The following is a 24,990-nucleotide window of genomic DNA, read 5'->3' as shown; positions in this document are numbered from 1 at the left end:
GTGTGTGTGTGTGTGTGTGTGTGTGTGTGTGTTCCAGCATAAATTGCTGGAAATTGCTTGAGCAATTTCAACCAAACTTGGTACACAGATGACTTATTCTCTGGAAAGAAATACTGTGGGAGTAAGACACCCCTAAAATACCTTGGTGTGTGTGTTCTATAGATACAGTCTGTTGTCCCTTAAAATGACTTCTACTGTACTGCCCTAAAATGGCTTCTACTGTGCAGCGTACAGTACACAGTATTCCACAATGGGGCTCCCTCTGTAAGGGGGAAAATCCAACGTTAGAAATTACGTTTGGTCTGGACATTTTCACCCTATAAATAAATACCTGGGCAACGCTGGGTTATTGGCTAGTTCATTATAACTGAGCCTGTAACTAAGTCTTGATTCCCCTGCAACTTTGCCAACTTGGTTAATGCTTCCTAATTTTCACCATTTTGATTTCTGCTATCTCACCTAATATCTCACAAAAAGTCTCAAGGCAGTGTTATTCTCTGTGAAATGCTGGGCACCCTGATGATGTTAGTTTCCCAATAATTTCAGAATAGATTTCTATTTTATTACCCACAGATGCATCTGCACACAAAGCCAAGATTTAGTGCATTGTTTCATGGCATTTTGCATACTGAAAGCTCTCAAGTTCTATCTGAAACTTCTTCAGCTCCAAAGAATCTAGAGTGGCAGGTTGGAAGCCCTGGAGAATTGTGACTGCTGGGATGGACCAGGGCCAAGCAAGACTTCTACAGTCAGGCCAACACTTGTTTTCCTTATCAAAGACCAAAAGGGCAGGGTGTTGATGAGATGGCACTACTGAAAAAGGCAGCAGCACAATTCCCTGCACCTCCCTTCCATATTAGGATGTCTGGATTATTATTTTTTTAAACCCTCAAAAAAGTGCGTTCTTAGTGTACTTATTTTGCTTCTTAATTTTCAATTCTTTGCTGACCCAACACATAGAGTTTTTTAGTGATGGGATCTCAACATGAACTGATGGCAGTAAATAAGGTGCAGTTGCCTATCCTTGGGGAACAATCCTGGGCAAGATGGATTGTTTAAACTTTCTATAAGAGAGCGACTTTGTATGTCTGTATGACAGCACTCAAATCATTGGTTGTTTGAATGGGGACTCCAGCATTATACAGGAGCCCTCAAATTATAGAATACAAATGCCTATAAATGTTAGTTTAAAGGCATGTTTATATAAGGGAAAGTTGCTTCTGGAAGAAGGTGTTGGGATGGACTGAGGTTGGTCTTTCCACTTATATTTACCTACTACAAATTCATATTTTCCTTCCCCATCAACAATGTTTCCTGGATGGATTTAAATGCATACATAAATACATATATTTTGACTTGTGAGAGGCAATACGTAGCCAGTCTTGTTTGAGCTAGAAAGCTAAGCAGAGTCAATTTCACAGGTAGACCATCAAGGGGGGGGAGTTTTGTTGTGGGAGCAAAAATGATATTTTCAGAATTTGTAGATGTAGTGTGATTACAGTGCAGTGCAGTGTAAGTATGTTCTTTTGTAATCCACTGAGATCAATGGAGCCAGTAGCTATGCACAGGGCAGCAGCATTGAGCAATAGCTGGAAAGAATAAAAATTCATCAGATGTATACAAAGAAATTGATTGCAATGTAATCAAATATATACTACCAACATTGCATTGTTACAAGAAACTGAACTGGATTTAGCTTTAAGTTTTTGATACAGTAGGCTTTACCCAGATTGGTAAAATTACCTAACTGATCTTGGGTGATCTCAAAAAGGGACGCAGAATCAGAGCTGATTAGTATTTATATTAGGGGCTGCAAGGAAATCCAAAAGCTATAGGTTAGACAGAGAAACTGAGAATACTTCCTAGAAAGTTGTGACTGGAAATCTCTTATCATTTTTTTGTATAGAAATGAAAAAAAAATGAACTTGTGATTTATGGCTTTAATGATTACACAGGATAGATTATAGAAAAAAGAGTATTATGATGTAATTTTAAAAAGAGAGATATATTAAAATATAATTGTACTTATATCTGCCATAAAGAAAAGACCCTTTTTTCTTTCTTTTATATTTTTCTTTAGCTTTCCTTTTCTCCCTTTCCTACACTTTTTGCTTTTTTTGCTTTCTTTTTCTTACTTTATATCTATTTATATTTGTTTCTATCATCCATCCATCTATCTGTCTGTCTGTCCTCTGTCCATCCATCCATCGCCTATGTAAACAACATTGACATGAAGTCATTGGGAATTGAGCTTAAATTTGTCATTTTGAAGCTTTATTTTACTTCAAACATACTTTGTGAGTGATTTGAGTGGGTCTATAATGCATCGAAAGCTCATGGATAAGTATGCCCTAGGCCAGGTACTATTTTTTTTTTTTACTTTTTAAATTTGTGTCTACTCTCCAAAAATCAATTTTCTTCCATCTAAACAATTTGACAATATCATGCTCTACACATTTGAATGTAATATATAGCTTGAGCCCACATCCAACACTCTGTTTGCTGATGTAGACTAGGTGACAAAGGTCCAGTGATGTCAACATCACTTTAAACCAGTGGTTCTCAACCTGTGGGTCGGGACCCCTTTGGGGGTCGAATGACCCTTTCACAGGGGTCGCCTAAGACCATCGGAAAACATATATTTTTGAAAAATATGGAAAACATAAAATAATTTTATGGGGGTCACCACAACACGAGGAACTGTATTAAAGGGTTGCGGCATTAGGAAGGTTGAAACCCACTGCTTTAAACCCTTTACCTCCTTGCCCAAGGATTCCCTAATATAGGGCTATCAAACTCCCGGGCCACAGGCCGGATGCATCATGTGCTGACCACGCTCATACCACCCATTTTAGCAAAGGGGGGAAAGTCCCAATACATCATGTGATGCCATCATGATGATGCGAGTTTGACACCCCTGCCCTTTAATACATCAACTCCCTTATCTGGGCATATTTCCCACCCTTTGTATCTCTAAGATTACCTCCTGGAACTTCGTATTTGTGATTCTCATTGGCATACCCATCAGGAGGCCAAACCTTACCCTCCAAGGAGTAACTCAAACACCAGTGGTACATGAGGGCAATTTACCGAGGTGCATCGGAGAACTGTAAACTGGAGAGTGCCTTGCGATTCCCTGTTAAGACAATATAATAAAATAAAACAACAGAAGTGTGAATACACTGGATGGGGAACAAGGAGAACACCCCAACCCTTTCCTGCTAAATGGCTTTATTTGAAGACTTCGGCATGAATGCCAATACGAGCTGTATCTTTGTTGTAAGATTATATTAACATATTTTTTGCAAGACTAAAAAGTATTTCTCCTCTCCTTTCCTTTTGCTCTCCAGAAAACCAGGGAGGTTCTCTTCTGAAAAATTTCCCATGTCCTCCCTCCTTTGGTGGGCTGAAACACCTTTAGCAGGCTGTCTGCAGCTCTCCCTTCTGTCTCTTGATGTTATTGCCACATACTCGTAATGATGAACCTATGGCAGGCGTGCCACAGGTGGCACAGGGAGTCATTTCTTAGGGGACACAAGGCGTTGCCCTGTCAGCTCCAGTGCACATGTGTGTGTTGGCAAGTTGATTTCGGCCTTCATTCTCTGCTATTTTTAGCCCTCCGGAGGTTTTCCTGAAGCCTCCGGAGGGCGAAAAACAACAGCGCGTTGGGCCATTTTTCACCCTCTGAAAGCTTCAGGAGGCTTCACTGTACCATTACCTGCCAGAAGCGAGGAAAGCACCGGGGGTGGGGGAGGACGTACAGGTCCATTGTACCATTACCTGTCAGAAGCGAGGAAAGCACGGGGGGGGGATGTCGCGCATGCATGCATGGGGGGGAGGATGCATAGAATTATGGGTGTGAGCACACACGAGCATGACCCCCCTGTTCTCCCCCCGCTTTTGGCACACAATGGCAAAAAGATTAGCCATCACTGCCCTCAACTTACACTATTTCATGTAGTGACCGTTCAAAGTTACAGCAGCACTGAAGAAAGTGACTTACAACCATTTTTCAGAGTTACGAACTTTGAAACATCCCCATGATCACGGGACCAGACTTCAGATACTTGGCAGCTGGTTCCTACTTATGATGGTCACTGTGTCCCATGGTCATTTGATAACCTTTTGCGACCTTCTGACAAGCAAAGTTAATGGGGAAGCCAGATTCACTTAACAAGCGGAATACTAACTAATCAACTGCAGTGATTCACTTAACAACTGTGGCAAGAAAGGTTGTAAAGTGGGGCAAAACTCATTTAACGAATGTCTCATGTAACAACAGAAATTTTGGGCTCAATTATGGTCCTACGTTGAGGACTACCTGTACCAAAATATCCCAAATGCTTTTGAGTATGGCATAATACCATAACAGCTTCAAAATAGGGTATGGTTTTCTGAAGAGCTCAGCTGAGGAGAGGAGAAAAAGAGAAGCTCTCACAAGCTAACATGGCGTGAAAGTCAGCTACTGGAGTGATGTTTAGCCGTCCCCCTTTGCCCTGAAGCAGCAGACTCCCATACTGCACCTTAAAAGAGCAGCTGCTTGTTCACCAGTAAGGTCTTCTGTTGCGTCGTCGTTTATTGCAAGGATGCGATCCCCTGGCAGAAGCTTCCCATCAGCAGTGCTGCCTGCAAAACATCAGCCTTGTCAGGGAGGTACTTGGTATTTTCTGTTTACAACATCACCCCAAAACAAACAAACAAACAAATGTGTGCTCGTATGCATGCGTATGTAAAGAAGCCATGTAAGATGACCTGGCATTGCTTGCCTACAATTTGAAAATTTGAATCCAAATTATTGAAAGGTTCTTAATGTGCACCATTCAGCAAGCCCACACTGCCCTTTCTAGCAGAAGTAATGGCAGGAAGGACAATCTCCTTCTCAACATAACCTGCCACTACATTCTGTTGTTCCAAAGGCTGTTTTGTTGGCCACTCCTGACTGACGCGAGGCTTTTGAGGGCTGGCAACACTGGCATCTGCTTAGATTGACATCCCAGCAAGATCTGACTACCAGCTTCCCTCTGGCAAGCCGAAAGGAACAGATGAGAAAGCATTGTGCCTGATCCCTATTCTTTCAAAAATCCCAGAGCCTGGACTCAGCCAGTTTTCTCTATCTGACTATGTATATTTAGCTTGGGATCAAGACAATGTCAGAGATCAGCATGTTCTTAAGACATCTTTCTTTTTAAAACCACAGCTTTGTATTTCTCCAGATAATTTTCAACATCAGGAAAATATGAGAAGGGAAGCCTGTTTTCTACCTGCAGCAACTGATGTGATCAAAAGGCGAAAATTACGAGAAACTTCAATGCCATAATGTCCATGCAGCACGTCTTTTTGAACATCCACTGTGAGTTTGACATGACTTGGAGGTTGCCTACTGCCATCGGATGATCTATCACTCACTGATGCTCTCCCTCTGCAAATTTAGGGTAGAAAAAAGCCAGTTTAAAAAGAAGATATCCAGTTCTTCCCATGTCCTGAAACCTCAGCATTTGCTTTTGAGATATTTTTACAACAGTGTATACCTACTGAGGAAAACACACAGTAACAGTCTAATAAATATTTTAAATAGTACTGGGCAGATCCAGAAAAGATACCCATAAAGCTCAAAAGTAATACTGATGCTCAATCTTTGTTCCATAAGACATATACACAGAGAGATCTTGTCTAAAATATGTGTTGGCCTCAGTTAATCCTTTTCTTATTGTCATTTCTGTTTTTCCATTACTCTGTTGTTATTCTGTTTTCTTTTTCTCTGTTCTGAATGTTATATTATATATTACTGCATCCCATTTCTATTTCATTGTTTTCATGTTGCTGCAAATTGTAAGGCAGCAAGAATGGCTAGGTGAATTGGGCAACCCTATGAATCTAATGAATAAATAAATGTTAGCATGCACATTTAAGCGTGAAGGCCAGTTTAGCCGGATATCCATATATTCAGCAAAGAGGCTGCACATGGACAGCTTTTTCTGCATAAGGTCACTTGATGTGAGTGGAATAGTTACACAATGGAGTTCCTAACCAAGTGGAAAATCCATGTGGACATGAAGTGAACATGAAAAGGCCTGATGTTATGTTACCAGTGCTGAAAAGTTGACTTGCTTTGAAGATAACAATTCTACAGTTTGGAACAACTCTGTAAAAATTTGAGCTTCATCTGTCTCCATCAAAAAGGAATTACAGTAAATGCTATACAGAAATAAATCAAGTTTAAGATAGCATTTACAGTGATAGATAGTGTCTCGTAAATTCCAATTAGTGGGCGTGCATCCCAGTGGTGGGTTTCCATTTTTTTTCCTATCGGTTCGCTCATGCATGTGCATGATGCTTCTGTAGGTCCAGGTGGGTGGGCAGAGCCTTGCGCCGCCACCACTACCGGTTCGCCCGATCCAGGCTGAACTGGGAGCAACCGACCTCTGGTGCATCCCCTAGACCAGGATAGAAACATTGCTGCCTTCACGGTATCTATCACAGAAAAGCCACAAGATTTCCAAAGTCACACAAAAAAAGCAAAGTCCATATTGGCCATCAGAAAATTGACAACATTATAAATATTAAGGCATAATTAAGGTATTTATTTTTTCACAGATTTGTTCTGCAGTGCAACAAAGAGGGACATATTTGTCAATGATTTTCAATGATACACTCAATGGTACTTTCTGAGTGCCAAGATGTTCGAAGTTTAGAATGACATTTGTGTATTTTGTGTTTCAGCAAGCATGATGAAGTGATATCTCTAATCTTGAGAAAGTTGGTCTCGGGTTCCTTGGAAATTACTGAAGATTTTTCATTAAAAAAAAAAAGATGAATAATGCTGCATCAATTTCCCTCTAGCACAGCTTGCCTACTGATTACAGCAACCTAAAGCCATTCCCTGCAATGCACATCTGGCAAAAAAAATCATTACAGGAGGTTCATTCCAAATCACAGGATGATAATCTGTTCTCACATGTAGCCAGAGGTGGTAAGCCTAAATCCAAGCTTTTTTTTTCTGTGCTAAACTTTTGTTCCACATTAAATAGACTAAAAAAATGGGTGAGATGTGAGAAAAAGTGTTCTAGCCTATTTTGGGCTACAGGAGTGCCCAAAGTCAAGATGCAACAAAGTCCCGTTCCTTTTAATGTGTGTTGTCATGCGTGAGTAAGTTGTGAAATGTGTGATATATGATATATGTCTGAGTTATTCTGCAGAGAGAATATCATCCTGCTACTTAACTTTCCCACCCTTGCTGAACAGTATGACCCTGAGACCATTTTCAAGTCATGGTGGAGAGCTCACAGATATTAACAAAAGCCACCAGAGTGGCAATAGGGTCGTTTTGTTTTTCCAAAACCCAACTTTGCAACCTCCAACATCTGGAGAAGCTAAGAAAGAAAAGAATGATACCCAGAGACTCATGACTACATTCTGAATAGAAATTTGGTCTGAGAAGCAAATCTTGATGGGAGAATCTGGCAATTTTCACACTACCTTCAAATAGACCTTTGTAAAAAAAAAAAAAAGAGAATCCCCCCCCCCAACAGCCAGAATAAGCTACCAGTGGCCTTTCAAGCTTTTTTTTTTTTTTTTTTTTGCAGTTCCTTGCCTTCTTTCCTCCCAAGATTGCCCTCTGTGATAATAGTGAAGTTTCCCACCAACATTCAGTGGGAAGTCAAATCAAAGAGGTATGTTAAGCCTCCACAAGTGGACAGGCTAAGCTTTAAAAAAAAGTGGGAAATGTGGTTCAATTTCCACCTTGTCTACTCTTGTGATGCAATTACTTCATTGCCCTGCTCTTGTTGGTTCTTGGTGCCAGAAAATTTTTTTTTTAAAAAAAAACCCCAAGGTTGCTGCAAAATGGGGGTCAGGAACTCTTGCTCTCTGATGTTAGCTCAAGCATTGCCTAATAAATCTACCATAATAGTTGGCTAGCAAGGGTGCCAATCATCCTAACTTTAAATTTCCTCCTCCCCTCCAGCTTAAATTTGTATATGTTTTTTTCTTTTGCAGGCTGCTGTGAAACAATGCTACAAATAACTTTCATTTCTGCTTTATTTTCCTCTTTTGGCTTTAATTATTTCAATACTGGCATCCCACCCTACATTCGTAGCTAGGGCCAAGACTTTGATCTGGAACTAAAAATGAATGCCAAAATGTCATATTTTGCACTTGGGATGGCACTGAGAGCATATTGATATGCTACAACAGTTGCATTCTTAGACTTTTGCAGTCTTTGGACCTTCAGGAGTAATCATGGCCAGAGTACATAGAATAGTCCAAAAGTTTGCTATGGTATTTTACTTGACCTAAGAGAGAGGAGAAGGATCAACCTAAGCCACATAAGCCTTCCTCACTGCAAACAGCTGAGCTTTGGGTGACAAGATCAAACTTAACCAAAACTAAGAAGCTACCGAGCAGCATCTCACACACAATGAAAACACTCTACTGTTCCATCTAATGATATTACATTAAAATAGATACCTGGCTGAATTATCTCGTGATCGACGCAGCCATTTTGCTACCATCTGCTCTATCCTGCGTGCTTTGTGTGTTTCTAGATCTTCCATTTACCTATGGCAGAAAAAAAACCACATTTTATGTATTTATTTACTACATTTATTGAGCTATTCAACCAACTCCCAGCAAATATTCTCCTCCTCCTTCTCCTAGGAGCCCTCCAATTTATATGGCTGGATTAGAGTCTCTTCAAATACTTATGTTTAAATTATTTAGAAAAGCATACCCAAAATACTATTAAGAAACATATAATAATTTATTAGACATAACAGTGTAATAACAGAGTCATATAGAAAAAAGTCCTCTGGAATTAACATTCTCGGATAACTTTGCAGACTAAATATGTATGTTTTTCTTATATATATATGAAATTTCTATTAATTTATTTAATTTTTCTATTAATTTCATCAATGTGTCTTTTCCTAAACACAAATCAGATCTCTTACACTGTATGAATCTTTGTAATTAGTTTAGATAATGCAGATAAGAAGTTTCAAAATATATTTAAAGTGTTTAAAATATGGGTATTAGAGAAGAACTGGGGCAGAGGAAGGGGTACAAATCTTTTTCTAAGAAATATCTCAGCTTAAAGAACTATTATATCTACAAAATATGGGAACTGAACTGCAGTCTTCACATCAACCTCCCCATATCTGGTATCATCCAGATATGTTGAACTTCAACTTTCATAAATTTTCAGCTAGCTTGATATCTGCACAAAAACAATTGAAAAGTCACTATCACACAAGGAAGACCCTTCATTGGAGAAAATGAGTGGATTTACAAGGAACATGGAAGCCACCTGAAATTGGTTCTGGCTCAGTGGTGGGATTCAGCTGGTTCGCACCTATTTGGGAGAACCGGTTGTTAACTTTCGAAGCAGCTGGGAGAACCGGTTGTTGGAAGAAATCTCCTTTTGTTTTTTTCCCCACTTTACAGGGCTAATCCTGTAAAGAAGGCAGGAAGGAAACATTCTGGTGTTTCTAGCCTCATCTTTATTGCCCTCCTTACAGAAACTACCTCTCCAGTTAACCCTCATGACATTGTCACCGCTAAGGCAAAGTGCCCATCGATGTGAGTGACATTGAGTTGGCCATGCCCACCCAGTCAAATGACCACCAAGCCATGCCTACCCAGCTGGTCACTAGGGCAGAGAACTGGTTGTTAAATTATTTGAATCCCACCACTGGTCTGGCTATACAATTTATTAATTCAATCTTACTCATTCAGACTAGCAAAACCTCTTCAGAGTATCAGGTAGAAAATCATCCCAACTTCTAATTTGATCAGGGAACTGAAAACACACAGTATGAGCTTTGCTATTGATTGATAATTCCCTCAGCAGGAGCTATGCTTCTGAAAAAAGTTTCTGGGATTATTATTCAGTCTTTCTCTCAAGTACACTACTTGCATATTAATATTAATCAGCTAGATATCTTTTGGTTCAGAACACACTTCAGTGTGATTCCATTGCCTGATCTTGAGGACTAGATAGATGGCATTTACTTGTAGTTTTATTAAACCCCTGTACAAATAGGCAGGAACATCCTGGAGTCAAATACTTCCTATTACTCAGATATTCCTTTTAATACAAAACTAATTAATACAAATTGCATTGGATTGCATAATCTTCGTTCTGTTTGTCCCTTCCTTACAGAAATCTTTAAAAGTGAGATAATGCATTTATAGAGAGCCTGTTTGACTTTGACTTAGTGGTTGAGGTGCCGGACTAGCAGTGGAGACACCTATGTTTTATTTCTTCTCTTAGCCTGTTGTATGACTTTGGGTCAGTTACTCTCTCTCAGCGATATGAAGATGGCAATTGTAAACCACTTCCAAAAATACAGCATTTGTCAAGAAAATGGCAGGGACTTGTCTATTAGTTACTGGGAGTTGAGATTTATTCCCTCATCTCCAATATGTATCACTATATAATAGATGCATCAGTACAGAGATTGCTGATGAGATAGATGGGAATATTCATTGCTTAATTGAGAATTTCAGGTTAAAGACAGTACAAGTCTTTTTAACTCATTATCTTTTCTATGCCATTTTCAGATTCATTTGTTTAAGGTTGTTTATTATTACTTAATATATCTACAGAAAGCCAGTTTGGTGTTGTGGGTAAGGAATCAGGATGGAAAGCAGGAGAATGTAAGTTCTAGTACTCCCATGGTCACAAAGCCAGTCGGGTGACCTTCGGTTAGTCATTTCCTCTCAGCCATAGGAAGCAGGCAATGGCAAGACACTTTGGGAAAAAATATTATTATTATATTATTGGGGGAAATGGTCACTACGTCCCATAATGCAATCCTTAGTAGTGAAGCGCAGTACCTTGCAACCATGCAATAAGCCAGAAAACATTAATAATGTCAGGCATAGCAAAGAAACAACGCACACACACACACACACACACACACACACACACACCTTTAAAAAACCATTTTGGGGTAGTGGTTAAGGCACCAGGATTGAAACTAGGAGACCATGACTTAAGCACAAAACAGCCAGGTGACCTTATATATATATATATATAGAAATGTAGCTATTTAATATTAAATTTCTATCTTGTGGGTTGAGAATAAATTTGTACCTAATCAATAATTTCTATATTATATATATTGAAAATGCAAAAGCCACAACTCTTCTACCCATTTCATGTCACATTTTATGGAAAAAGGTAGTCTTCTAAGCACTTTGAAATTCTATCAGTCCCCCAAATTGTAATGAATGCACTAGAAAGAATACCAATCCAGAAGGTTTACCGCAATGAAAACACATTTTCAATAGAGATTAGGCATTTTATGGAGCCAGCCTATGTATTCCACTGAAATAATAAAAAGAACAACTGTTCTAAATCAGCGTTGCATCAGACTGCTAAAAGCTGCTGTCTAGAATCCTTCGACAATAACTCTTCTAAGAATAGTTGGATGTTGTCAAGGAGTCTCAACCCTTGAATTTTAGGCTTCAACCCTCAGATCGGTCATGGCATCACATTTGAAATCAAGCCAGACATACCTGTTCCTTCTCTACCTGGAAGAAGGTGGCCTTCTGGGTTTGACTTATATGCTACAACTGAGCCCTTTTAAGTTCCCATCAAGTTCATTTATAGCTCTAAGCAAAGTTTTAAAAGTACTAATTGGATATTTGTACAGACGTTTCATGAAAGTTTAGCAAAGAAGAGGAACATGGTGGCAAATGATTGTGGGACAAAATGTTCTCTTTCTCCATAAATATTATATACACTGAATCTTTTTTCAGGAAGAGGTGAATACACTCTTTCTAGGATAGAATAGAATAGAATAAGTTTATTTATAGGCCGCCCTTTTCCCTGAGGGGACTCAGGGCGACTAACAACTTATATGGGAGGGGGAACATACAATGACATATAACACAATGTATAATTAAAATCAAGCAACATTCATTCAACATTCGGGTGGGGGCGGATTATACTCTTTACCCCCAGGCCTGATGGGATAGCCAGATCTTGAGGGCTGTGCGGAAGGTCTGAAGGGTGGTGAGGGTACGAATCTCCACGGGGAGATCGTTCCAGAGGGTCGGAGCTGCTACTGAAAAGGCTCTCCTCCGCGTAGTTGCCAGCCGGCACTGGCTGGCAGATGGCACTCGGAGGAGGCCTAATCTGTGAGATCTGATGGGTCGAGAGGAGGTAATTGGCAGGAGGCGGTCTCTCAAGTACGGAGATCCACTACCATGAAGGGCTTTATAGGTAGTAAGAAGCACCTTGAAGCGCACCCGGAGATCAACAGGTAGCCAGTGCAGCTCGCGGAGGATAGGTGTTATGTGGGCGAACCGAGGTGCGCCCACGATCACTCGCGCGGCCGCATTCTGAACTAGCTGAAGTCGCTGGATGCTCTTCAAGGGCAGCCCCATGTAGAGCACATTGCAGTATTCCAGCCTAGAGGTCACAAGGGCACGAGTGACTGTTGTGAGAGCCTCCCGGTTCAGGTAGGGTCGCAACTGGCGCACCAGGCGAACCTGGGCAAATGCCCCCCTAGTCACAGCCAACAGATGGTAATCAAAGGTCAGCTGTGGGTCCAGGAGGACTCCCAAGTTGCGAACCCTGTCTGAGGGGTGTAATGTTTGGCCCCCCAGCCTGAGCGATGGAACACAAGCCAAATTATTGGGAGGGAAACACAACAGCCACTCGGTCTTTTCAGGGTTGAGTACAAGCTTGTTTGCCCTCATCCAGTCCCTGACGGCCTCAAGACCCTGGTTCATCACGTCCACCACTTCATTGAGTTGGCATGGGGCGGACAGATACAGCTGCGTATCGTCCGCGTATTGATGGTATCTTATCCCATGCCTCCGAATGATCTCGCCCAGCGGTTTCATGTAGATGTTAAATAGTAAGGGGGACAAGACCGACCCCTGCGGCACCCCATATGTTAGGGGCCTAGGGGTCGATCTCTGTCCCCCAACCAACACCGACTGCGACCTGTCCGAGAGGTAGGAGGAGAACCACTGCAAGACAGTGCCTCCCACCCCCACCTCCCGCAGTCGTCGCAGAAGGATACCATGGTCGATGGTATCGAAAGCCGCCGAGAGGATGCTTTGCAAAAGTGAAAAAATGCAGGGTAAATGCATTTTTCAATCTCTCTGTTTCTGTCTCCCTCTCCCCTCCCCCAATCCAGGGCATAATGAAATGGAAACAACCCAATTGTTGCTTTGGAAACTCTAATTAGAAAAGTTGGCAGAATGGAGGATAGTTTAAAAAGGCTAGTCATGACCTTGCCAAAAAAAAGCTGTCATTAAACAAGTAGAAAAAGACAACAATCATGTCTGATTCACAGAGCTAAGTTCATCAAGATATTATTTTCTAAAATTCCCTTGAAATAAATGGGTGTTTAACCATATTTTCACTCAACAAGTCATCAGGAACCAAGGTGGATACCTGACCCAGACTGACTCCGCTGACATAATAATGGAAATGCCTCTAAGGCAATCTCTATTCACTAGGTGTTCTACAGACTCCTGTAATCCTCCTGCCAGTGCTCCCTGCTTTAGAGCATATTTCTAATGACTGATATTATTTAATAGAAATCCTGGTCTTGGTCCTTGGAACAAGAATAGTAAATGTGATGGAAGGGTCTGTCAATGAAATACATTGGTATCCACAGGGGTTCTGTTTGAAACTCTGATTTCAATGGAATCATTGAAAAAATAGCAGTCCAAATATGATTACTGAAATAAATTAAATTCTGCAATAGAGATCATATATTTATGGAACAGATTAGCTTCTATCCATTTTTGTACAGTCAAATGAATTATACATCTTTTTTTAAAAAAAAATTACAATTCATTCAGTTATGCATTGCCACTCTGGTGTTTTAACGATTCTGAGCTGATTTTAGTAATTAACTCCAACTTCCCATTAGAATATTGCTTTATTTCATCAGAGAAATTTATTTGTTTACAGTGACAGTTCATCACACCAATTTAGAAGGGAAGGAGAAACACGATGAAGATCATAAATCATATGAACATAACCATTAGTATGACTATAATTACTGAAACCAAGGATACTGTTGCTGAGCACAGGACGCTCGTGAGATATCCCCGAGGCATTTTATACTGAATGGAAATTCAGGGCATGGAGCGACCATATCAACAGTCTTATTTCGAAGTTTCTCAGTGACTGCAAAAAATCAGACCACGAGGCAATGGAATGGCACTAATCCTTTTTGGTCATTCCTATCCTGATGTAATCCTAACAGATGGGAAAGAAAATCAGATTGAACTTGTAATTTGTGACAATGAAATCGGACTGCCTGTTGGCTGCAGCTGACACACTACACCTGATCCAGTAATATGGGAATCACTCAATATTAGTGGTTAGGGAGAGGACACCTGATCTTCCTGTTTGGACACCATAACGGCAGGCTGCTTGTTTTTGCTGTGATGTTATAACCAATACATTTCTGTGATTTATGGTTTCATGAGGCATCGAACCCACTGTATTCTAACTCGAGTTTTATTTTGTGATAAATTAACCTGCTCTGCCTTTCAAGCAAAGAAAATGCTCAAGGCCACTAATAATAATAATAATATTTTTTCCTATACATACACAAAAACATTGAAACCCACTGAATTTAACAGCTGAGCTAGATTATCTATCAGTGAGAAACAGAAGCAGTGAAGACAGCCTTTGAGTAAGCTAGAGATAAATAATGCACAACACAAAACTTACCCAAGGCTTGGAAAGAATATGTTCAAGACTATTTGGTAGTCTAACAGGCAAAACCTTCAAAACAAAGGTTCAAGCTAAAGAACGTTGAACACAGGCCTAATCCAACTAGAGCTTTCTCCCACAGGATGATTATATTACACCTGTGTTTTGCCTCTAATTCTATTGCTGACACTCTTCCACATACTCCGTCCAAACATTACACAGGTTACTCATGAGATATTTGTCTTCAGAACCATGGAGAAGTTGCTCTTTCATGCACAGATTTATATCTGCCTTTAGGCTTAATGACATTAGGATGGCAGGATTCTGGTAGAAAGATAGGATGGCAGAAAGGTAAAAGAGACGCTTGGGAGTTGAGTATTCTGTCCTCACAACTTTTTCGTGGTATGGTATAGTATACATAATTTATCCATGCCTTCTTCTGGGTTGTTTTTCAACTTCTGCATCTTACTTGGACCTATGGCATTTTTTGATGCTCTCTCAAAGGAAGGAAACTAGAGCTGGTCTTGGGGAGATATGAGTGAGCCATTAAGGAGGGATCTGGAAAACAGATTTTCCAATCCTGAGACAGAAGAAAGTATGAGAAAGAGATTCAAAACAAACCTGCCTTGATTTTGTTCACCGTAAGATGGGACCGAAAAAAACTTGAACAGGATTCAAGATTTTGAGATTTCACCTGACTATAATAAACAGCATTCTTGGAATCTCTGCTGTCCCAATCACTTGATTTGGAAGGACCAAATTTCCTGCTAATTTCCAAGCACTGTCAAGGACAGCTGGATGCTGATAGGCTGGGTAAAATCCCAAAGAAGGAACCAGAGCCGAAGAAGAATCCATTAAATGTATGCTCAGAGTGAAATAATAGTGAATGTCCTTTCCACACTTCTCTAGTGTTGCTGAACAATTCTATTTTGGATAGAGATTAAGAGGCTACTTATCAGCTGTTTTCAAGGAGCATATAATGCCACTCTTTCCAGACTGGTTGCCTTAAAGCTGTGATAAGGAGGCCACACTTCTATTAATGGCATATATGTGAAGGCACCAGCTTTTTCCTGGGAGAAGTCCCAGGAAAGGTTGGCACCAGTGGCACCTTTCAAATCTAGAACAAGGCACGAGAGTTCAGCTTCTACAACATACAAATGCGGTCGAATAAGTAAGTACAGGATGTTAAGCTCTTGGGAGTATTTATTCCAAGCCTGTCAATCACAGAAGCTGATCTGTACACTCCTATTTCCCTCTGTGTCTGTAGAAAGTGATGAGTAGTGACAGGCAGAAAAATTATCCTGTACTTTATTCTAGTGCTTATTTCAGTTTGATTAATGACAATCTGTGGTGGAATTTCGAGGAGACAATTGGAGTGAAATCCGCATTGCTGCGGAGTGTGATATTCTTATACCTATTTAATTGTAAAGTGGCTTGATATTGTGTATCTCCTATCATTCATCCTACAATTATCTCTCTTGGGGTCTGCAACCCTCTGAGCTTTCCTTACTCAGTTAAATTCCAATTAAATCCCAAGAATTTCTTGTTCTTCACTAGAAGTGCAGGAAAGGATCCACCCAATTTCTGTCTGCAAATTGGAGGGAAAGTTTGAATAGGCAATTTGAGCAGGGAGAGAACTCAATTAAAAAAAAAACCCACTGGAGGAAAATGATGAGGTTGTATCTTAGTTCCAGATTTCAGCATTTTCAGATCAACTTCCAGAAGTCTCAGGAGTTTCAAACTTGGCTGAAGATTTCATTTCCAGGTTTATATTGCAGAGTCTACTGCATGATACCTAGACAAGAGGGGGGGGGGCAGAATGAGGGGAGAGGGAAAGCAGGCTTTTCTTTGGAACAGAATGGCAAGCTAGGAAGGCTTCCTGTCTCCATCTTGAAATTAAAGTCCTTCTCGCTGCATATTTATTAGGCAGGTAAAGCCAATCTTTCCATGCAATCTGTTTGAACTTTAGGATGGTATGGAAAACAACTCAAACACACAACAAGCACTTATTATGTGCTCTTTTCTCCCTTCTCTTTGACAATGCATGAATCTCCATCCCTATGATGCTTTGCTCCTTTTTTTTTTTTTAGCCATCTGGCAGACGGTACAGGATAATAAAAAACAAGGACAAACAGGATGAAAAACAGCTTCTATCCCAGGGCTGTAACTACAGTATATTGAATTCAACTGTATAGTGCAATACTAATGCAATATCGGGTTTCAATTCAATTGTATAGAATGTGAAGGATGTGTGTTTGTGGTTTATTTTTATAGTTATAATATAAACTGAAGATGGCGTTTAATTTTGCTGTATGAGGTGCAATGACAATAAAGTAACTTTTCTCTTTTTTGTTATTAATAAAAATGCAACAAAAGGCAAATAACCACATGTACTCACCATATGAATGCCCTTCAAAAAAAGCAGCTGAAGAACATTTTGGAAAGAAGTAAGAGAGAAAGGGGGGGAAGTGAAAGACTACGTAACAACGTCTGTCTTAGAAGAGAAGGTAATACTTGTATGACCTTATCGCCATTAAATATGACAGCTGACTGTTTTCTAGGCTTTCTTCAGGTTTTTGATTGGACATTTCACAATCTCAAAACAGCAGGCTTGTCTAGCCAGTGTTATGACAGGGAATTCCTGGAGGCACAGGGCAAGGGGGTTGGATTAGATGATCTTCAAGACCCCTTTCCAGCCCACTCCTTATGTTTGATGATATTGTATAGAATACAAGGACACATTTCTCACACTATAAATTTTCTAACTGCCCGGTCTGGCTTCCCTTTGTATTATGGGAGTCAGGTTGGTACATTTCTAAACAAAAACAAAAACAATGCCTGGAGTGTTTGTATGTCTTCCACTTTGGTTATATTTCTATGGAATGAATATCTGATTTTTATTTGTGTATTTATTTATATTTAGGCAATGCGGGGGCTCAGTGGCTAAGATGCTGAGCTTGTCGATCAAAAAGGTCGGCAGTTCGGCGGTTTGAATCTCTAGCGCCGCATAACGGGGTGAGCTCCCGTTACTTGCCCCAGCTTCTGCTAAGCTAGCAGTTCAAAAGCATGTAAAAATGCAAGTAGAAAAATAGGAACCACCTTTGGTGGGAAGGTAACAGTGTGCAGTGTGCCTTCAATGTTTAGTGATGCTGGCCACGTGACCACGGAGATGTCTTCGGTCAGCGCTGGCTGTTCGGCTTTGAAATGGAGATGAGCACTGCTCATATATAATACAAGGTAAAATACAAAGTGGCTGCAGAAGATACTCTACTGTACTAAACAATATGGGTTTAGTCTCCTGATTGAATCTGAATTTCTGAATTGAATTGAGTTGTCAATTTCAGGTCAGATTGATCACCTCTGAATTATGACATTTTACCTATGCACTTTTTTCTGCAAATCTGATTTGCAACAGCAGCAACAAAGTTGGCCATGGGCTGAGTTTTGCAACAAACTCTTGGAAATAAATGTACGATCACACTGAGTGAATCTGGGAGCAAGATGCTGTTGCATAATTTCTCATTGTCTGTTAGGTGCCCTTTCGCTCCTGTTTAACTGGGAGGTCTAAAAAACAAGCATCTATTACAAAAAGGTTATAAGGCTGTTACGTGCTTTCCTTGCTATGATTCTTTAACTAGTTAGCTATTAATTTCTCACATTGAACCACTAGCAAGTTGCATGGACAATCAAAGAATTCCACTAAGTGATGGATGGGAATGTTATGATTTCTTCCAGCACAATGTGTAATGTGCTGGAAGAGTTCTTAATGTGCAATGGCTGAAAAAAACACAGGGTTTTTGATTTGGGGATTTTTTTTAAAGCAAAGAGAAGAAAGCAAAAGTGACAGCGATGTTGAGCTGGATAGAATGGCTTGGAGAGTTCAAAAATCTTCATGTGAATTTTGGTGTTTTCAATCACACTGGTGGAGCCAAATGATCATTACACTTCCTACTCTTCCTCCCTTTTTTTCTTTACTTCTTTTAAAAAATAAAATAACTTAAGGCAGAAAACATACATAATACTCCCTCTGACTCCTATTTTCCCCACAACAATACTGACAGGTTGAGCCCAATGTTGGGCTGAAACAGAATGACTGGCCCAAGATCACCCAGTTGGATTTCATGTCTAAAACTCATAGTCTCTTGGCTTTTAGACCTACAACCACTTCATCAAACTGGCTCCTTCCCTTCCCCTCTTCTTCATTCTGATGATCCATCTTAACAGCTACATGACAGGCAAGAATAGCACTATTTTTTTTTCTATTGTGCACAGTCATATCATCTGAACTTGGTACAAAATTAACAAATGGAATGATCAAAATAAAGATAAATTCATCTTTGCCTAATCTCATCAATCAAATCTATTTGGGAGAAATGAGGTAAGAGATAATATTCCAATGTAAAAAAACACGTCCATATTCTGGTAAAAAGAGAAAATCGCTTCATTCCTTTGAGATGTTTCTGAAGCCAAAGCTAGATTACAGTACACAATCCTAGCAAACTGCTGAATCAAGTGCATTCTCCTGCGGTGAGAGCTCAGCATTTCAGAGAATATTGATCATTCTATCATAATCTTTCCAAAGCTCTTGTGGTTAAAAGATAGGATAGCTTATGCTTGTTTGTTTTTCTCCCCCAGGATGAAGCCACTTAAAATAAGAGAAGCACAATGCTGCTGCAAGAACAGCCATTCGTAAACTTTTTCCTCAAACAGGAAGTTTGAATGCCCCAGGTCAACTAGAACAATGAGGTCCAGACTACTTGACAGTGTATAAATCTCTATACACCTGGAGGAGGCAGGTATAAAAAGAAAGGGAGAAGAACAACAGCCAAACATTGACCTTCCCAAGAAGAGTTATACAAAAACAAATGCAAGTAATGAAGGAAGAGTTACTGGATCTAGAGTGCATGACACGGCACAAGTACTATAAAGGTAAAGGTTCCCCTTGCACATATGTGCTAGTTGTTCCCAACTCTAGGGGGCAGTCCTTATCCCCGTTTGAAAGCCGAAGAGCCAGCGCTGTCCGAAGACGTCTCCGTGGTCATGTGGCTGGCATGACTAAATGCCAAAGGTGCACGGAATACTATTACCTTCCAACCAATGATGGTTCCTATTTTTCTACTTGCATTTTTACATGCTTTTGAACTGCTAGGTTGGCAGAAGCTGGGATAAGTAACGGGAGCTCACTCCGTTATGTGGTGCTAGGGATTTGAACCACCGAACTGCCGACCTTTCTGATCGACAAGCTCAGTGTCTTAGCCACTGAGCCACCACATCAAGTACTATATTACAGCGTTATGTGCCGTCTGCTGCTTTTTGGCAGTTGTCCAGAATTTTGTAGCCCAGTTTGGCACCTCCTCATGAGATTTAGGTGGTGGTGGAGAGGAATAAAACAAGCTACTCTTTGCCACCCTGAAAGATGGTTTCCTAGACTTTGTGGACAGAAGCAAGTAAACAATGCTGCGCAAATTGTATGCTTAATCATATAGGTCTGCTCCCAGCATGCCTACCTAATTGGTTTTTAGTGGGTCTGAAACCTGTGTAAATAAGCATATCCAATAAATCTTAGTAATCTCCAAAGACACGGTGAGAATTGTGGAAAAATCAAGTTTGCAATTAAAACTGGAGGAGGAAAAAAAAAGAGAAGGAAAAATATATTGATTCCAACAATTTGCCAGAACTTACGTGTTCGTTCTTAATGTCAGCTTTAATCCAACCAAACCACTCATATGTTTTGCATTTTAGGAACTCCCAGTTCAGTTTATAGTTCTGGGCATCACCTGTTGCTGAACAGAGGAGACATCAGCCCATTTGCCTTTTAACCTGTGGCGAAAGATAAGCACAGAGTGAGGATTCAGGCAGGATTTTCCAGTAATGCATAGTCTGAGGATGATTCCTTCCATTCATGCTTTATGGATTTAGCTGTTTTTGTAAGGCAGGACAAGAAAAACTATGACAACATAATAAATACCTTCCCATGTAAGCTTCCTGTTTCTAAGTGGCTATTAGCACCTCTAGTCTAGAAGCACATCTGGAAGTACATAAGCAGGACATGAGATAGATCTTTCCATCTCTTTCCATATTTGGTATCTGGAAGTCTATCCACTCTGGACCTCAAGATACCATGTACCAATGACGGTGGTCAGTAGTCAGGTGCAAGCAACCAGATCCAAGCTAACTACTTCATTATATTCTACCGGTTATATAGGAATCCTCCAGACTGCTTGCCTTCTCTTGGGAACAGATATGGTCCGGGGGGGGGGGGGGGGGCGCTGTCAGTCCTGAATCTCTTGCAGTTGCACAATTCAAGGCTAATCCTTCACTTGTGTCTTCCTCCATGCCCTGGTGGGCATTTCCCAACAGTAGTCAATGAATGTGTCTGTTAATTTCTTCAAAGCCAGTTTAATGATCATCACTCTTGAGGCAGAAAGCAAATTCCTTTAGCTAAGAATGGTGTCCTGCTGATAAGATTCTTCTACTTGGTACCACTACAAGCATAAATGATGAATCCCTAACACCCTTTCTTTTATTCCACTTATTCTGATGAATCCCTAACACCCTTTCTTTTATTCCACTTATTCTCCCAGTTGTTTTCTACCTCCTATGTCTTTTATTCTCTATATTGTAGGGAATTTTTATATCACGCAACCCGAAGTTATAATGCAGTAGGAGAATCAGATATATAAGGCTTATTGGAGAACTTTATAACCAGCTATGATCCAAAACTCAGAGAGTAGAACTTAATGGGTTGTTAGAAGGTCTAATCAGTCATTGCTTAATGTCAGGCCTAATGTCTAAATCCATAAAAGTTTGGCTGAAAACCACACTCTCCCTTCCTAATTCACAGTTTAAGAAAATATGAATAACGACAATAATTTTTGCATGGAAAGCTATATTTTAACTCCAAATAAATGGCAGTTGTTTTAACAGGCAGAAGATTACAACACTTGTTTTCTACAGCTGAGTCTCAATAGCATTGGAACCACATTTCATGATCATCTTGCTTGTTTCATGAACTGGAAGACCTTTGATGATTTCAACCTCTACTATAATTTCCACCAATAGCTCTGAAGTCCAAAACAAACACCAAGCTATTCCAATCACTACTCTTATCAAAAAAACAAATCCAGGAAACTTTCCTTTGTCTGCACTAACAGAATATAAATTTTGGTATGGTACACATCCGTTACCTACCAAAGCTACTGATTTTTACTGGAAAGATTGCATTTAACTGCTTCAAAATACTTCCAGGGAATAGATTTATGGATATCACAGGTTTTACCACAGATATCCTAGGTTGTAGACAGAGAAGTGATGTATTTATTTATCTGCAAAGGTTTACATAGCATTCAGTCCAGAAGGCTATGGATGGTTCACAAGGCAAAATATGCAATTCAATACCAGCAGAATAAAAAGATAGCAGCTACAGATCAACCATGAACCAGACAACTAAAAATCAATCTCCAAATATTCAGAGAAATGAGACTGTTTAATGACTCAAAGGAAAGCCAATAAGGCTGATGCACCTCAAGAGATAAATTGGTTTACAACATCTTGCCAATGAGAAGACTTGCCTTTAGGTCCATGCCCCTTTGATCTCTTGTGGTGGCAGTCCTAAGCAACCTCATTTCTTCTGTTGCCCTGCAACTCAGATATGCAGAGATTTGTAAGTAATAATCAGCACTGGGCCTGGAAACTCACTAATGGCCAACAAATTAACCAGATAATAGGTGTTACATAACACTGGCAACTCTCATTTCCAAACATCCTGGTTGCTTCACCTTGCACAAGCTGATCTTTACAGATTATCTTCAAAGACAGAGTATAAATGATGATCATGATGGCTTCAGGGTCCAGATAGGGCTTCAACTACTACCAGAGAAATAAGCACAAAGGTCCCTTTGGCCTTGGCTTCCCTCCATTGTTCCACCTAGAGATGTGAGCCCAGAAGAAACCTCAGGCTGTGGACAAGGTGAAAACAATCATCAGTAGAGCATGAGGAATCACTGACATTTCTGAACAAATAATAATCTTGTCTTTCTGGGATTCAACCTATGGGGTAATTTTGGCCCATCCAGATCCACAACGTCCTCTCTCTGAGTGAGAATTCCCCCATTTTTTGTGAGTTTCATTTGGTAAGATTGGAAAGCTATACAAATTTAATTAATAAACAAACACTTCTGATTTGACCAAGGACAGCAGTGTGCAACTGAGTGTCATCCACATACTGATATCTCATCCCAAATACTTCTAGGTATTTTCACATAATATTAAATAGAAATGAAGTGAGAATTGAGCTCTGAGGGAGTCCATGTTAGAATAATTGTGGGCTTGACTTCTTCACTTAATAATGACTGAAAACTCCACAGCAATAGGAACAGTACCATAATAAAATGGTATCCCCATTTCCCAACCCTATAGGTTGGGAAACCTATAGGCCAACGACCCCCAACCTTTTGGGCACCAGGGACCAGTTCCATGGAGAGAGGATTTTCTGTGAACTGGAGAGGGAGTCATGTGCTGCCTGCATTCTGCAGATGGGGCTTTGTTTCAGTGGTGGGTTTCAATTTATTTTATTACCCGGTTTGCTAGTGCTTCTGTGCATGCGCACAAGCGTCCGGGTGGGTGGGCAGAGCCTCCTGCCACTGCCACTACCGGTTCGCCTGATCCGGGGCGAACTGGCAGAAACCCACCTCTGCTTTGTTTGTTTGCACGAGGTGTTGTGGATCTCTGCTATAGGCAGTTCAGTAAGATACCATGGGCAGTAGTATTAAGATAGTAAGCAGTCTGATGATAAGACAAAGAGGAGCAGACTCTCAGGTTACCCACCAAGTCAACCAATGCTGTTTTTGTCTCATGCCTGAGTCTAAGTCCAGAGTGGAAGGGATCTAGATAATGGGCTTCACCAATTACTACACTGATTCACCATTACTATCTCCAGCACCTTCCTCAAAAAGGGAAGGTTAAATACCTGGCAAAAGTTAGCTTGATCAAGATAGGTTTTTTTTAAGGAACAGCATATCACAATTTCTTCCAAAGCTGAAGTACTATGTCTCCTCTCAAAGAAACATTCACCACCTCTTGACTCTAGCTACTCATACTCATCCAAAGAAGCCACGAAGGGCATAGATCTAGCCACATGTGATGGAAATTTTATTATAGAAGATTCTATGCTGTTATTCGGTCTTCACAAGGTTGAATGACCGTGTCACAAGATGTTATCCCAGATCACATTAGACTCCATTTAAAAGGTGTCTGAGGGATATGAGTCACCTTCTTTGCAAAGAATCTAGCAAACATGTTACAGAGACCAGCGGAAACATTGTCCTTGACTATTCCTTCCTGAAATGAACAAGTCATCCCAGCCACTGAGCATAATTATCCTTTTAACTTTCCTGTAGGGTGCATAGTCACTATTTTTCCAAAACCACAACTTTCCCCTTCTCAAACATTCTTGCTGAATCTTAATTTTGTAAACAAAATTGAGATAACTCTCAGATGAAGTGTACTTGTATTTTTAATACAAGATAATCCTTCGCCCTCCTATGATTAAATAATGTTATGGGGTCTTCCAATTGGTCAAATTCTTAATATATCCCACTTGCTTCTATGGATGGTAAATTTCTGTTTCAAGGTCAAACATCAGTAAACAAAGCAAAAATAAACAGCCTAGATTTGTTGATTGATCTGGATATCAATCAATCAAAAACTGATCTACTGCTAATTAACTTGGATCGATTTCCTTCCTGTTCTATTTATGCGGACTACTCTATCAGAGGGAAGAACTGCAAGGAAGGCACTGCTCTACAGGGGAATGATCTAGAAAACACAATTGTTTAGATCAATGTTAGGCATACCCCATAGTAGAATTGGGAGGATTGTCATATACAAGCATTGGTCTCAACAAAAACAAAATCCAATCAAACATCAATTCTAGGATATTGAGTTCCTCAGGTGTATGTTTTCATGAGAAACTGTTGGGGTTTCTCTCAAAGAATTGAAATGCCATTTTCCTGCTATATCAGGCTCTTGATCTCTCTTCAGAAACAATAATCCTTAAAAGCCAGAGCTTGCAAAACAGTTTTAAATGAACAAAAATTCTAAAAGTGCAGCTGGTGAGCTTAAAAGCTTTTGTTCAAGTGATGCACTGCCTGCAATAATTACCATCCAGAGGCACATGGTGCTCTTCCATCAACTCTAGGACATGAGCTACAAGAGCAAAATTCCATTTGAGATGATCCCTTGCATTAGCCACGCCAGTTGTTAGAAATTCATCACATATCGTTTTGAAAGCAACTTGA

General features: G+C 40.2%; 1 protein-coding gene across 1 annotated transcript in view; it reads right to left on the bottom strand.

Annotated features, from left to right (window-relative positions):
* The window catches only part of FRMPD1 (FERM and PDZ domain containing 1), a 32,017-nt gene extending 23,465 nt beyond the window's left edge, over window positions 1–8,552 (bottom strand). The window contains exons 1-4 of the mRNA XM_032213803.1: window positions 8,467–8,552; window positions 5,262–5,419; window positions 4,524–4,626; window positions 3,091–3,136 (exon numbers count right to left, since the gene is read on the bottom strand). Coding sequence (XP_032069694.1) covers window positions 3,091–3,136; window positions 4,524–4,626; window positions 5,262–5,419; window positions 8,467–8,552 — 393 coding nt within the window. The remainder of the gene's footprint in view (window positions 1–3,090; window positions 3,137–4,523; window positions 4,627–5,261; window positions 5,420–8,466) is intronic.
* Between the last annotated feature and the right edge of the window lie 16,438 nt (window positions 8,553–24,990).

This window comes from Thamnophis elegans, chromosome 3 (assembly GCF_009769535.1).
Source record: "Thamnophis elegans isolate rThaEle1 chromosome 3, rThaEle1.pri, whole genome shotgun sequence".
NCBI lineage: Eukaryota > Metazoa > Chordata > Lepidosauria > Squamata > Colubridae > Thamnophis > Thamnophis elegans.
This window is presented reverse-complemented; position numbering and strand designations above follow the sequence as displayed.